The following is a 14900-nucleotide window of genomic DNA, read 5'->3' as shown; positions in this document are numbered from 1 at the left end:
AATTATATAATTTATTTACCAATTTTAATCAGCTGTTACTTTCAATTTTCTAAAAACAAATCATAAACAAACCAAATTATTCTTTGATCGAGTCAAACTCATTTTCTTGAAACTATGAAATAATTTAAATTCAAATCTCAAAGGTCAGACAGAGCCATGCACGTGTCCTCCACGTCATCGCGAGAGTTCCGCTGGGCTGGACCCAGGACTATTCCATTCCTCGTCGTTTCTGGAAGCCCGCAACGGCCATTTCGATCGGCGAGTAATGAAGGCTTGTTTTCGAAGGGGGCGGTAGGGAATACCGAATATGGCGAGGAGGAGGAGGAGGCAAACGCTCGTTCTGTTCTTTCTCTGCATAACTGTTGTCGCGCCGCTGGCTGTCTACACTGATCGGCTCGCCACCACGCCTACTTTTGTCGGTAACGCCTCCCTGAAGCAAGCAGTCCGAAGAAGAATCAATTTATTTGTGTTCATCTATTCTTCGCTCTATCACTTGACATTGTTTCCTCTTTGCTTTTCGGCAGCAATTGATCATCTCGATGATGAGATCCCTTTCCAGGTTTGTTACTCCTAGTTACAAGTTACATCAGATTTTATTTTATTGTGTTTTCCACGTTCTGGAGTTCAGGCAATGTGACTTGTATACTGAATGTCATTCGTATGGCTCTTTTCAATTTTCTCTAATATTTCTCGAGTTTATTTGTGCATTTTGATCTATAACCTCGTAATAAAAAATTGTCATTTTTGTGGTTCAATATCGACGCAGGAGTCTCTTGGTGCTGTCAAAGAACCAGCTTGGCCAATTTTCCCTAAAAAATTGAGTGATTCAAATCAGATCCATGCTCACTCTGGCAATGATGCCCCAGTATCTGGGGCAAGAGGTAATTTCACTTATTCTTGCTTCATTTTTATTGTAGTCCCATATCATAACCTGACCTTTTGCCTCACCAGTGCTTGCACTTCTCAAATTTGTTTGAGAAATTGTTTTGCTGTGAGTTTGATATTGGTCTTTTATGTCTGATGATAGAAATATATTTGAGCAATGCTGGTGACCGTCCAAATAGAGTCTTATCCGAAGATATCAAGGGAACTAGATTAGAAGCAGAAAGTCGAATTAAGCAAGTGACTAATGAAGAGGGAAAGCATGCCGGCTTGCAGGAAGGTGAAACCAAAGGAGAGGAAATGCCGACAAGATTCCATAAAACTATATCTAAGACACTGTCTGTCAATCAGGTAGCTTCACATATGAATTTATCTGCTTGGATTAGGTTTACCTCTTGTTCTACCAAAAATTGTTTACTCGTGCTTGTTATAACAAGTTCAATAATTCCTACATAATTTCTCAAAGAAAAGATATTGGAAATTTGGTTTCCGTAATCAATAAGATGAATATGGACAAGGATGACTATTTTGCATGTAGACCATTGAAAGCTAATTTCTCAAGTGAATGATAAATTCATGTCCAAAAATATTCAAGTAATGGAGGGTTGATCCAATGTGGTACAACAAAAGTATCAGTTCATACAAAAGTAGGGTCTATGGATATAAGTACACCAACGCTAACTTGAATATGCGTAAGTGATATTTCTCGTGGGATCATTGTCTAAAATATTGGGATTTATTCTTGAGATTAGTTTACGAGGAACTAAAATTAATAATGGATGCTGATACGGGATGTTACGAACGGATCTAAGTATGACATGACAGTCAAAGTCAAGGTGAGTTGGGGGTCCAAGTCAAGGGGAGGTGGCAGTCAAAGGGTCACTCAGCGCTAAGAGCCTCGGTACAAGGATGGCCATTCAAGAGGCCGGTCGGACCAAAGGGGCCTAGTGCTCCCCGCCTGTATTAAGACACCTAGTATATATTCGACTATCCATCATTCGTTCAGGTTCACGAAAGGCTCGACCGGCCACAACACCGTCCGGGAGTAATATTCAGACAAGTCGCAGGGACCTAGTCTTTCGCTCTGATTGCCTAGTATACAGTGGGTCGATCTGACAGCCGGTCAAATATATGGGCTTTCATTGTTCATTCCCCATCCTCCTGCATATGGGTGGCTGGGTATAAAGTTAACTAAAGTTATAGGGCTCAATATCTATCTCTGAAGAATAACATACAAGGCAAACCTCAGAAGAAACTCGACCGAATTTCTAAAGCTCAAGCTATCAGTTTAGGGATAAGCCTCCAAGTACAAGGCCGATCGGCTGAAAGTATCGATTAGGCCTCTCGAGGCTCAATTCCCCATTCAGAAGCAAGTACCCCCACACATGGTGGGTCGGTTATAAAGTCGTCCGGAGCTAGGGGATTTGGTTCTCTATTATTTCATAATCAGATCTCCAGCACCACACGACATGTATCCGAGCAGCCCTAAGGGCCAAAAGCCTTACCATACTCTGCTTCTATATATACACTCGGTCGGCTAGGTATTCGGCCGGGACATCTTCAAGGGACCACATGGTCAGAGAATCACAACAGCTTGTTAGAGAATACCAACCGTTTGTAAGAGAATATTCTTTTATTGTTACATGAGCATTCAATGGAACTTTCCTCGAAGGTGACTCTACATTTTCTATCAGTCGACACATTATGACAGCATATTCCTTCAAGCGCCACATTAATGGCATAAGTTACAAAAAGGATGCACATGGGTAACGGAAGATTCCTCGGACGGCGATTTTACGCCTCCCAGGCGGTACATATTCCCTTACTCGACAGCTTCTGATATCCAACATTCTCTGTCACCTCATGATTGTGGAGGTTATGAGAAGTGGTATATAAAGGGGTCCTCTCTATTGGCTAGGTACGCTTTTATAGCAGTCTCATTTACGTGCACGCATTCTACTATTTATCTCTCTGTTTTTTCGCTTGGCCATTAGACTTAAACGTCGAATGTCCTTTGCCAGGGACCCCTTCCCTGGTTTTTGGGCACTGATATTCTGTCTTCTTGTTTGAGTGTGTGCAAAGGATCTTCACCCCCGTTCGCAACCTTTTCTCTAATTAAAAATCTTCTCTCAGTCAACATTACAGTCATCTGTCCAGCGCGCCATCTCTCTAGATTTCAGACAGGATCAGATGCACTAATTGAAATGGGTCAAGATAGTTAAAATCAAGGGGATTAACAACTCATTTATTCCATTATTGATTTGGTGGGCCAATAAGGCCTAAACTTGATAGCTTAGTGAACTTCCTAAAAGGCTTCCATTTAGGAAGCCCAATTCTATAGACCAAGAATTTTGACCGTTACGTCAAAATTAATTAAGGAGTATTAATTTCTTTTAATTCATGCACTTTAGCATAGTTACTGAAGGAAAGTGTATGGTGGGTATAATCAGTGCATCAATATTTAAATGGTCATAAAGGTGATTTGTTTGCTTTTGCTTTTTTATTAATGTTTTTTTAACCTTTCATACTCCCTCCTCACTCCTATAAAAAGGGCTCAATACCTGACTTCTAACTTTATTCTCAACTTGTGAATTTTCCTATTGAGTTATTCTTTCTTCCTCTCCTCTGTAAAGAGTTCTAAGACTTTGAAAATTTGTCAGGCCTCAAAATTTAGAGTGTTCCTATTTCAAGTCATAGGTTGTATCTTGCGAGGCCATTACCAATCAACCATAAGCCTCTAGCGTGTCAATATCATCTTTTAAGGAAAGAAAGGCTAGTCTTTGCCTCATCTTTAAAATTGTTATATGAAGGGATAAGCTCACATGAAATGGTGTGTCGATATTTGAAGGGATAACTCGGCGATCAACGAGATAAAGTTAGTGATGATGATACCAAGGAGAGTATGTTTGTTACTCAAAGGGGTGCCTGATGGCCAAAAGGGTGTATTGAGATTATAAAGAGGATAAGATTTATATTGCCAAAAGGGTCTGGATCGAGATGTCGACTCATTAGCAAGGTGGTTGAATCAACTTTAACAACTATCCAACAACAATTGTAAGACAATATTGTCACTTATGACGATCATAAGGCTCACTCCTATTGAAAAGAAGGCCAATGAAAGGCAGGCTTCCAATGGGTAGCTAAACCAAGAACTAACAAGAAGAGGCACATTAATAATGACCTAAACTGAAAGGCCATGGGAACTACTACTGTGGAAAACCTTACCATAGAACTAAGGATTGACCCTCTAAGAGGCAAAAACAAGGTCTTAAAAAATAGAAGCCCAAAGGTCAGGTGTAGTTTACTGGGACATACTCGCTCACAACAAATGTGTTACATCCATCATTGCTGGTACTCGAAACCAATATGATTGTTACCCCTGGAGACTAGTGGATTGACACAAGAGCAACACATACACATATGTGCTGATAAGGAGATGTTCTCTTCCTATACTTCAACAATATGTAGACAAGAACTTTGTAAGGGTAACTCATCTAAAGATCATACTCCATATGTCCTCGGGAATAAAGCTAATGCACATTGATGTCTTGCACGTTCTTAATATTCAAAAAAGTTTACTATCAAAATGGTTGCTAGTCAAGAGAGACATCATGTTAGCATTCGAGACTGATAAGGTCATACTTATGAAGAATAACGATCTCAAAGAGAAGGGATACTTAGAAAGAGAGTTATTCAATTTGAATACAACTCTTGTAAAATATAATTTGATTAGTCTGGCAATGAAATATGGTAGTTCTAAGTAGAGGGTTTGAAATCAGCATTATCTTATCTACAGATATCCATTGGTTGTCTTTTCATTTCCTTGCCAACTAAATTTGAATTAGACAAAATCCAGTGATCATTTCTAAATATATGATTTTTTTTTTTTAAAGGATCTTCATAATCCAGAAATGAGTTCTAAAGTTGATTCAAGTGGTTTATCTCTTGCAAAAGTTCAGCAATTCAAGGACCAGCTAATAAGAGCAAAGGTCTATCTTAGCCTTTCGCCTTCCAGAACTTATCCTGAATTCATCAGGGAGCTTCGAGCACGGGTGAGGGAAGTTGAACACACACTTGGAGATGCAACTAATGACACTGAACTGCCAAAAGGGTATAATCTCTTATTTTTGGTTGCATCTTCTTAAGTGCAAACAAACGTTTCATTTGATATCATTTATCCTGTTTCTATTTCGATTATAGAATTATAATAGAGCATTACTTTGCCCTCGGATAAGGACATGACAAGGTTACTACGTTTGTTAATAGCAACATTAGTCTTTTCCATATTCAGGTTAAGAAAACAAAATGTAACATCAAGCTTGAAACATATTCATAAGATCATCCTTTTTTTCTGTTTTGCAAGATACTTTGTATGCCCCACTTCCATATCATATCAAGTTAGTCAATATTATCTTTATCCTTCCTCCATATTCAAGTTGTAAGGTCATCCTCCTTTTTTATTTTATGAAAGTTTGTATGTCCTACATCTGTGTGATCATCGTTGTCATCGTCATTGTTATAATCAGCATCATCATTCTTTTATGGGGTTGAGGCAGAAGCATCTACTTAATTATTCTACTTTGCAACAACGCAACCTTGGCAGCTAAATCCATTCCCAAATAGTTCATTTTTTTTGGGTTACGTACTGAACTGTCCCATGATTTTACATAGGGCTTCCTTGAGAAAATAAAAGTTTGGGGATAGAAGTTTGAGGGATGAGGGATTAATTTGTATTCTACCTTTCTCATTGCCTGATAATGCAACTGTATTTGTTGCATCCTTGGAGTTGTTTTTAATTAACCCTTGTTAATTTTTTTGCTGCATTCAGTTTGCATTTTAGGATATCTATCTGCAGGGTTTGTCATAGATGTTTCTAACAGTCATTAGATATGTTGTTGCAGTGTCTTCTATATTTATTAAAAGCAAACAAACTGAAGCTGATGCTTCTTAGAGACTTGACAAATTTACATGTGTGATTGGTTGTTTGATCTAGTGCCCATGAGAAACTGAAGATGATGGAACAAACTTTGGCAAAAGGCAGGCAAATTCATAATGACTGCTCTTCTGTGATAAAAAAGCTTCGAGCTTTTTATCAATCTGCAGAGGACCAATTGAGAGCTCAGAAAAAACAGGAATTGTTCCTGACACAAGTTGCTGCAAAAACCCTTCCTAGAGGTCTCCACTGTCTTCCTTTGCATCTCACCACAGCATATCATTCACTTGACTCAAACAAACAGCAGTTCCCTCACCAAGAAAAGCTTGAAGATCCCAAACTCTTTCATTATGCACTTTTTTCTGACAATGTACTAGCGACTGCAGCAGTTGTTAACTCTACAATATTAAATGCTAAGGTCATCTTCTAAGTGCATTAACCATTGTGTTTTATTTATTCTGAGTTTAAAATTGAATTCATGCTTATCAACACATTCTTTTCTTATTACATGCAGTACCCTGAAAACCATGTATTCCATATTGTTACTGATAGGCTCAACTATGCAGCAATGAAGATGTGGTTTTTAGCAAATCCACCAGGGAAAGCGGCAATTCAGGTTCAGAATGTTGATGAATTTACATGGCTGAACTCAAGCTATAGTCCGGTTCTAAAGCAGCTTGGATCTCAGTCTATGATAGATTACTACTTCAAGTCCCACCTTGCTAAGTCTGATGGGAACTTGAAGTTTAGAAATCCAAAGTATCTATCTATCCTAAACCATCTGCGATTTTATCTACCAGAGATCTTCCCCAAGCTCAGCAAAGTTGTCTTCCTGGATGATGATGTCATTGTGCAGAAAGACCTTTCCTCTCTGTGGGCTATTGATCTCAAGGAAAAAGTTAATGGTGCAGCTGAGACCTGTGGTGAAAATTTCCATCGGTTTGATAGGTATCTCAACTTTTCTAATCCTCTCATTGCCAAAAATTTTGACCCACGTGCTTGTGGCTGGGCATATGGAATGAATGTGTTTGATTTGATTGAATGGAGGAAGCAAAACATCACGGAGATCTATCATCATTGGCAAAAATTGGTAAGAAACATGCTCTATTCTTCATAAGGCACTTTTGGTACTATTTCACTACTATTCTCTCTGAAGTATATATCAAAATGCCAATTAGGATATCTTAGCAAATTACTATTAGTAATCACTATTCAGCATTTGATATATAACAACGTGCAGTCCTTTTACTTGTACCATGTTACTTGTACCAAATACATGGCATTACATGTTTCCTTATGTAGATACTTGTGCGACTTTCCTTACTGTGTCTTGTTCATACACGGTTATCCTCTATGCAAACCTCGATGGTTTACCAAGTTAAGATCCACGTTTATGCTTCATTGACACTTCGAAGTTACTTCACATTTTTCCCCCTACTTTTATCTACAGAATGAAGACAGACTATTGTGGAAGTTGGGTACTCTTCCACCAGGCTTAATAACATTTTGGAAGCGCACGTACCCTCTTGATCGTTCATGGCATGTTCTAGGGCTTGGGTATAGTCTAAATGTGAGCCAGAAAGATATTGCAGGTGCAGCTGTGATACACTACAATGGAAACATGAAGCCTTGGCTTGAAATAGGCATCGGGAAGTACCGTAATTACTGGTCTAAATATGTGAACTACGACCAAGTTTATTTGAGAGACTGCAACATTAATCCTTAGGAGCCATCTGGCACTGCTCCAGCTGATTCATTTTTTGAGTTACGGTTCTTTTGGGCCATGCATATTCTCTTATTTTCTTTCTTTGTTTTCAGTTTAAGTAAAAACATTATGCTTAGATACGTTCTTTGTGCTCTGGTTTCACAAAAGCAACTTGGGCCTTTGTCTTAGGGTTTTCTTGATACAGGCAGCATATATAGATAATTGGGCATTCCCCTTCAATAGGTTTTGAAGTATGTATGTTGCATTCGCAATTTTAACTTTAAAAGGACCTTGAGTAAATATATTTTCTTAGATAGTGAAGGTAATAATTCTGGTTTCATGGGATCATATCCTCCCTTTTCCATTAAAACATGTGAAGTATGAATATAACATGACTAATGCTAATGCAAATAAGAAAATAAATTGATATAAAAAAAGTTAAACAATGATTGAAAAATAAATTAATAATTGTTCAATTCGATTAAAAACCTACTTTTTCCATTTTGGATTTATGTGTGATGCAACTAGAATTAACTTGTATTGTCCTATCTTTTCATTTGACGGAATCGTGTGCTCTTAAATTTAGAAGAATATCATATTTAAAATGATTTAAGTTATTCAAGTTATAATTTTTATAATATTGAAAATTTTAAAAATAGTCCATTTAGTTTTAATATTTTTAAATGAGTTGAAAAGTTTTAAAGAGGTTCAAAAGTATATTAGAGTTATTAGGAGGTGAGAATTGATTTGTTGTCAAATTCTCAGTTAGATAGTGTATGGTAAAGTTGTTTTGATATCAAGTGTATGGTAAAGTTGTTTTGATATCAAGTGTATGGTAAAGTTGTTTTGATATTAATAAGGTAGCATGCCTTTAACCCCTTATTTTCTATCTAGTATTTTGCCCCTTTATATTTAAAAAAAAAACATTTAATCCTTTTTAACCAAAAGTTAAATGTGAGAAATCTTGTAAAAGATAATTTTACTATTGTCTTTTTTTATTATTTTTCAATAATAACTTTAAGAGAGAAAAAAATACATTGAATTGACCATTATATCTTTCGATAAAAACACTCATAAAATTTATACATGTATCAACATAAATAATAGAAAATAATAACTTTGAAAGGGATAATAAGATAAAAACTTATTCCACCACCCTCATTAAATGAAAAAAGAACCAGGAATCTAAATTAATGAACCAAAACCAAATGAAGATAGAATAAAGTTCATCATTAAAAATCTCCTCATCATCAAATGTGACATACAATGAATAAAAGATAATTGTGTTATTGTCTTTTTTATTATTTTTTTATAATAACCTCAAGAGGAAAAAAAATATATTGAATTGACAATTATGTCCTTCGATAAAAATTCTCATAAAATCCATACATGCACCTATATAAACAATAGAAAAGCAGCAACTCTGAAAGGGATAACTAGCCAAAAACTCATTCCACTATTCCCGCTAAACAAAAAAGAGCTAGAATTCTAAATTGATGAACCAAAATCACTTCTACTTCATTATACCTCACATTTGATGATGAAGAGAAGATTTTTAATGATGAACTTTATTCCATCTTTATTCGATTTTGATTTCTTAAATTTAGAATTTTGGCTTTTTTTTAGTTTGGTGAGGGTGGTGGAATGAGTTTTTTTGTTGGTTATCCCTTTCAGAGTTGTTGCTTTTTTGTTGTCTATGCTAGTGCATATATGAATTTTGTAAGAATTTATATTGAAGGGATATAATAGTCAATTCAAGGTGTTTTTCTCCTCGTGAAGTTATTATTGAAAAATAATAAAAAAGACAGGCATAATTGTCTTTTATAAGATTTTTCACATTTGACTTTTGGTCAAAGGGGGTTAAATGTTATTTTTTAAACACAGAGGACAAAATGTTATTGGATAGAAAATAAAGGAGGTTAAAGATATTTTAGCCTATTAAAAAGGTATGTCTTTAAGTAATTTAGGAACCACTCCCAAGTTGACCCACACTCAACCTTAGTAAATGCAAAGCCATTTGACATAAGGTTTCCATTACTATCTACTGTTGTGGTCATCAATAAAATACTTGGCTATTCGTTACTCAAGTGTGTTGCATCAATTCCGATTAGTTTATGAAAGTATGTTCAGAAAACTTTGCCATATGCACCAAAGGCCCAAAAACAACCTTCGAATTTTGTTATCGATGCTTGTTTTCAATGCAACATATATTTCTGGGTCTCTATATTTTAGTTCTCATAGAAGTCTAAGGAGGTCACCAAAATCCTTTTCAAAATCACCTATCATATTTGTTAGAGCTTTTTGACATGCATTATATGCCTTGCGATATGATATATCTACTATAAATCATCCTCTCATATTTCATTGAATATTTATAGGTTTGTATTCATCTGGAGACGTAAATTGACTTTCAATCTGAGAAACTATAAAAGAAGTGCGTGTAGGATGATAAACTTTTCCTAAGCAACGACCACACTAGTATTCTTCTAAATATTTTATAACAATCAACTCTATTTTTCCCATTGCAATTATTGTTCATGTTCATTTTCTCCAACATAAATTTCTTTAATTCTCGTTTTTCTTGAGTTCTTTATTTTGTAAATGAACTTCTTCTTCATAGCATACTGAGCAAGTACATCTTTAAATTGTTTTTAGATTGGGAATACCTATACAATAATTGATAGTTTTTTAGTTACTACTACTGCACGTTAATTATGAAACATAAAATAAAATTTTAATTACATTAGTGTTTTGAATTTAAATAATAAATTACTTATTACATATTTTATTTTATATTACCTTATCAATGTAAAATTCATCCTTCCCGTCTAGTTCTTGCCTTTGCAAGGCATACAATGTTGAGTTCCTTACATACTCATCTTCAACTAATGGAAATACATCTTTAAAATCATTATACTCAATTAATCACTATCGAATCTATTGAATAATATATATAATTCGCTATAAATTCATCCTCAGAGACATCTCTTTTAATTTCTGCTACCATTCGAATGTTGTATTTTTCTTGTTAAGTCCACGTATCTTCAGACATTTGCTTTAAACAATTCTGGCCTATGATATCGTCAATACTAATAGCTCCTTATAAATTGTATATACAATTCATACTTCCTCCAATACTCACCACAATGTAAGGAACTAGGGCGCTAAACACGCGAAAGTATAGCAAAAAACTTCTAGTTCCTTTATCTAATAGATCCATGCGAAGGGAAGAAACATTGCTTAAAATAATCTATATTAAGTTGCATAATAGTGGTTATACCTTTGATGCGTGCTCACGAACTCCAGACAGCTTGGATCTCAGCACGATCACACGTTCAGCCTCTACGGTATCCACACAAACAAGTCTTGCCTTCGTTTATCTCACAAACTCACAAGAAAGAGATGGAAACCACCTAAGGTTGTGCTAGCAACCACACAAGGGGTTTCGGCTAAGAGAGGGAAGGAGGAAGAAGAAGAAGACTAAAGGTTTTCACATAATGAAAATATCATCCAAAATGATATATATACCCATCTCATGAATACCAAAGAGTTTTACCCTTTCATCTTCCAATCCAATGGCTCAAACCATTTCATCTTCCAATCCAATGGCTCAAAATTGGTCATTCAATCCAATGGTTCAATTTTGACCATTCAACTTCCTTGGTGAACTCAAGTTCACCCAATGAGTCTAACTCATTGATTCTCATGCAATTTCGAATTCAATGAATCACCATTCCAATCCTTCGAATTGATTCAATGAGTCTAGTTTGAATTGGACTTAATCCAACAATTAGATCCAATTGAATCTTACTCAATAAGTCCAATTCGGATTAGACTTAATCCAATGAACTTATCTCCATATCTACTTGTTCTTTGTGTGTGACTCAATAGGTTCTCGTAACGTTGGCAATGCACTCAAATCAATATTTAAATATATAAGTAATGAGTGGCATCTAGCAAGGCATCATTGCTACCCAAGTGACGAAAAAGTTGAGATTCGACCTAACATATCCGTGGTTATTATCTTGTATGACTTGGTCCCTCTATCCTTGATATCTAGATTGATCAATGAAGTATAGACCGTGTCATCCTCTTATCAACCTTTGTGCTTCTTAATCTCTAAGTAGACACACTCAATCAAATAAGCTCAATATCTCATATTGACTTATTTGAGCATGGTCATGTTTTCTTGTGTCATACTAATCAAGGGGCTCACAGATATCGCTTCCGTCATATAGAAGGGATAGATCTCATCTACATCACTCACATCCCTCTGCATAATTCATTACATAGCCAGTGATCGATTTTATTGTCTACCTTGTTACAGGTGACGTTTGTCGATATCAAAGTACACAACTCCTTATATAGGGAACCGTAGTGACTTTAGGTCTAAGGACTATTTATACCAATAGTCATATGAGAATGTTTATGACACTCATATAACGATCCATGAAACATTTTCATGGCGGGTCATTCAGTATATATTCTTTAATATATACTTATGTGTCAACCTGATATCTCATATCCATGACTTGTGAGATTAAATCATCCGTTTACCTACATGCTAGTCTCAACGTATTAATATTGTCCTTGTATATTAATGCTTAACTAGAAATAGTTAAGAGTAGTGTTCTATGTATATCTACAATATCTCATTATCAATTCAACCAATTGATATGTTGTAGATAAAAACCTACTACCCAAGGACATTATTATATTTATTCAATCGGCACTAAATTGAAACAAATATAATAACCAACCTTGTCTTTTATTAATAATGAAATATGATACAAAATTGAGCCCTTTACAATCATCTCATAATTGGTACTATGGATAATACTAACACAACACCAGCAGAAGTGGAAGATGACATCTTACTACCACTGTTTTTATATTTGGTGTGCCATCACCGAGTCAGTATTCTTTTTTGAATCAATCGATTCCATCTTACATGACAACACTTCATCAGAAAATGAATCCCTGCATTGATGCAACCATAAATAACAATATCTTTGATTAAATATATGAATATCTTTATAACACACTAGCCAAGTGAAAAAAAGTCAATAGATCACCACATGTTCCTAAATTTATAGTTACATATTTCAAAATTTAACATTTCACAGACAATCAACTTTAATCTCATAACCACACTTTTTATGAATTGATTCAAGATATTATGAATTAAACTCTCAAGACTAAAAAGGAAAACATAAAAGTCTAGATATATAGCATTAACAACATAAGATAATCGCTAATTTACTAAATTACATTGCCAAGGTTTCATATAATACTAATCTATACATCATATTAATGCATTTACACATTAGTAAAATCAAACATACATGTTGTTCACAAGATTGATTAGATCATAAAACTTCATCCACACTACAATTTCAGATATCACTGCTATTGTAATTGGTTTTTCAACAATGACAAAAATAATTATTAGACGAATATAACAAAGATTTCTTGACCTACAATTTTGGTAAGGGCAATTTAAGATGTTATTGTCGCCTAACTAGGTTTACAACATATCAGGAAGGTTGTGTTGGGGATCTTGTATGGCAGTCTAGAAGGGGATTGGATAAACGGCCCTCCCAAATCAATCGTTTCCTAGGTATTCATTAGTTGCGGAGAGGAATAATACAAAAACAAAAGTTAAAGACAATAAGGAAAGAATAAGCAAACCAATACACGTCGATTACATGGTTCAGAGATAAAGCTCCTACTCCACGGCTGTCCATAAGGTGGGCGATCCCTATCCGTCGGTGGATTACTCCCCAGAAGACCTCTGGCTAGCTCACGTAGCTCCTTGTGGGTGGAGAAATCTCACCACAACTCTCACAAGAACTCTTGAGAAGTTAGGGCATTGCTAGACTACTAATAGGGGTTAACCACCTCTATTTCGTCAACCTTAACCAAGCTTCCAAGCCTTGGTTATATAGGCCACGGGTTGGAAAACTCTGCCTACCAGTGGACTGGTGAAAGTGTCAATCTACTGCCCTCTGTGGAGATTCGATCGTTACAATCCAATGGCTCTATACCAGTCGACTGGTGAAAGTACCAATCGACTGCTCCACACTGGCTGAGTGAACAGAAGTATTCTGTTCGCTCCCAGTCGACTGCTATTTCCATCAGCCGACTAGTACCCCGAGTACAATCTCTCAGCACTTGGACCCTCACTCTTACGACTCACTTGACTCTTCTTCGTTGCAGCCTTGACCTCTTGCCTTCAAGCCTACTTCCTTTGGCTCTAGTCCGTCAGATGCATCTAAGCCCCCGGCTCATCCCCAATGTCATCCTTCGCATATGCCTTGAAGTCGCTTCCCTCGGCCCTTGTCCTTGTTGCCTTATCCACGGTCCCTCGGATGCTCCATCCTTCACCAGACCCGAAGCCATCAAGCTGAGTCATATGTATATCCTGCAAACCTGCACACTCATATACACATATCAAATACAAGGGTGAACATAACTTAAACTCTTTTCCTAAACACCAAAATACATGGCCGCACGAACCATTGGGATTGCTCCAACAGGTTGGTTGACATAATTTAACAACTACTTGCATTATTTGAACCTCGCGTTACACATGTTTACACCCTCTGCCCAACCCCTCGCTTGAACCCTTCTCTGATACAATAATAGAGGACTGCCAAAGCCACAACCTAAATCTAGGTTTCGTTGCTTTCAACTTCGTGGTTATGAGGGAGGCGTGTGGTCTAGAGCAACTACCTTATGAAGATCGTCGAAGCTATAAACTACGCTGTGTTGGTGCAATTTATACTAACGATCTAACTCAAGTTTTGATGAATGACAAGTGAGTTGAGTTAGGTGTTATTGTAATATAACCTTATTATCGAGTGTGTAAGATTGACTAAACTTGACGGGTCAAGAGGACTTGACACTAGGCAGGAAGTCCAGTTGGGATGTGTGATTCTCGAGTGGCAAATTCTGGATGTGTGATTATGGCAGGAGATCAGGATGTATGATTCCCAAGTGGCGAAGTTCAGATGTGTGATTCTGGCAGGAGATCAAGATATGCGATTCCCGAGTGGCGAAGTCCGGATGTGCGATTCCGGTACGAAGACTTGGTGGGTCAGATTGAATGTCAAGGAGGTGACTTGACACTTGGTAAGTAAAGGTAAGTCACTGGAAGAAAGTGACTAAGTGAGAATGCGTCCCAGTTGAGGGGACAGTAGGCGTCAGTCCAATTTAGGTCTATTTCAAAAACCTAAATTGAGACCCTGACTAGAGCTTGGTCTGGAGGACAGGGTCTAAGTCATAAATTAATCTTATTATTGTTGTATTAACATTATTTTGCAGGTTAGATATTGTCGTATTGGACTAACCTAACTTGTAGGGCAAAAGGAGTAAAAA

At 36.4% G+C, this 14900-nt stretch overlaps 1 protein-coding gene across 1 annotated transcript; it reads left to right on the top strand.

Moving 5' to 3' along the window:
* The first annotated feature begins 243 nt into the window (after window positions 1-243).
* On the top strand, window positions 244-7849 carry LOC121981424 (probable galacturonosyltransferase 4). Its single transcript, XM_042533938.1, has 8 exons — window positions 244-419; window positions 525-559; window positions 767-881; window positions 1028-1233; window positions 4776-4993; window positions 5876-6233; window positions 6330-6905; window positions 7266-7849. Exons 1-8 carry the CDS (start codon window positions 308-310, stop codon window positions 7539-7541), a joined length of 1896 nt encoding a protein of 631 aa, XP_042389872.1. The 5' UTR covers window positions 244-307; the 3' UTR covers window positions 7542-7849.
* The last annotated feature ends 7051 nt before the right edge of the window (window positions 7850-14900 follow it).

This window comes from Zingiber officinale, chromosome 5A (genome assembly GCF_018446385.1).
Source record: "Zingiber officinale cultivar Zhangliang chromosome 5A, Zo_v1.1, whole genome shotgun sequence".
Classification (NCBI taxonomy): domain Eukaryota; kingdom Viridiplantae; phylum Streptophyta; class Magnoliopsida; order Zingiberales; family Zingiberaceae; genus Zingiber; species Zingiber officinale.
This window is presented reverse-complemented; position numbering and strand designations above follow the sequence as displayed.

Coding starts and splice junctions, on each gene's coding strand:
- LOC121981424 (XM_042533938.1), top strand. CDS start 308: ATGGCGAGGAGGAGGAGGAGGCAAACGCTCGTTCTGTTCTTTCTCTGC. Junction 882..1,027: donor CCCAGTATCTGGGGCAAGAG/GTAATTTCACTT, acceptor GTCTGATGATAG/AAATATATTTGAGCAATGCT. Junction 6,906..7,265: donor ATCATCATTGGCAAAAATTG/GTAAGAAACATG, acceptor TTTTATCTACAG/AATGAAGACAGACTATTGTG.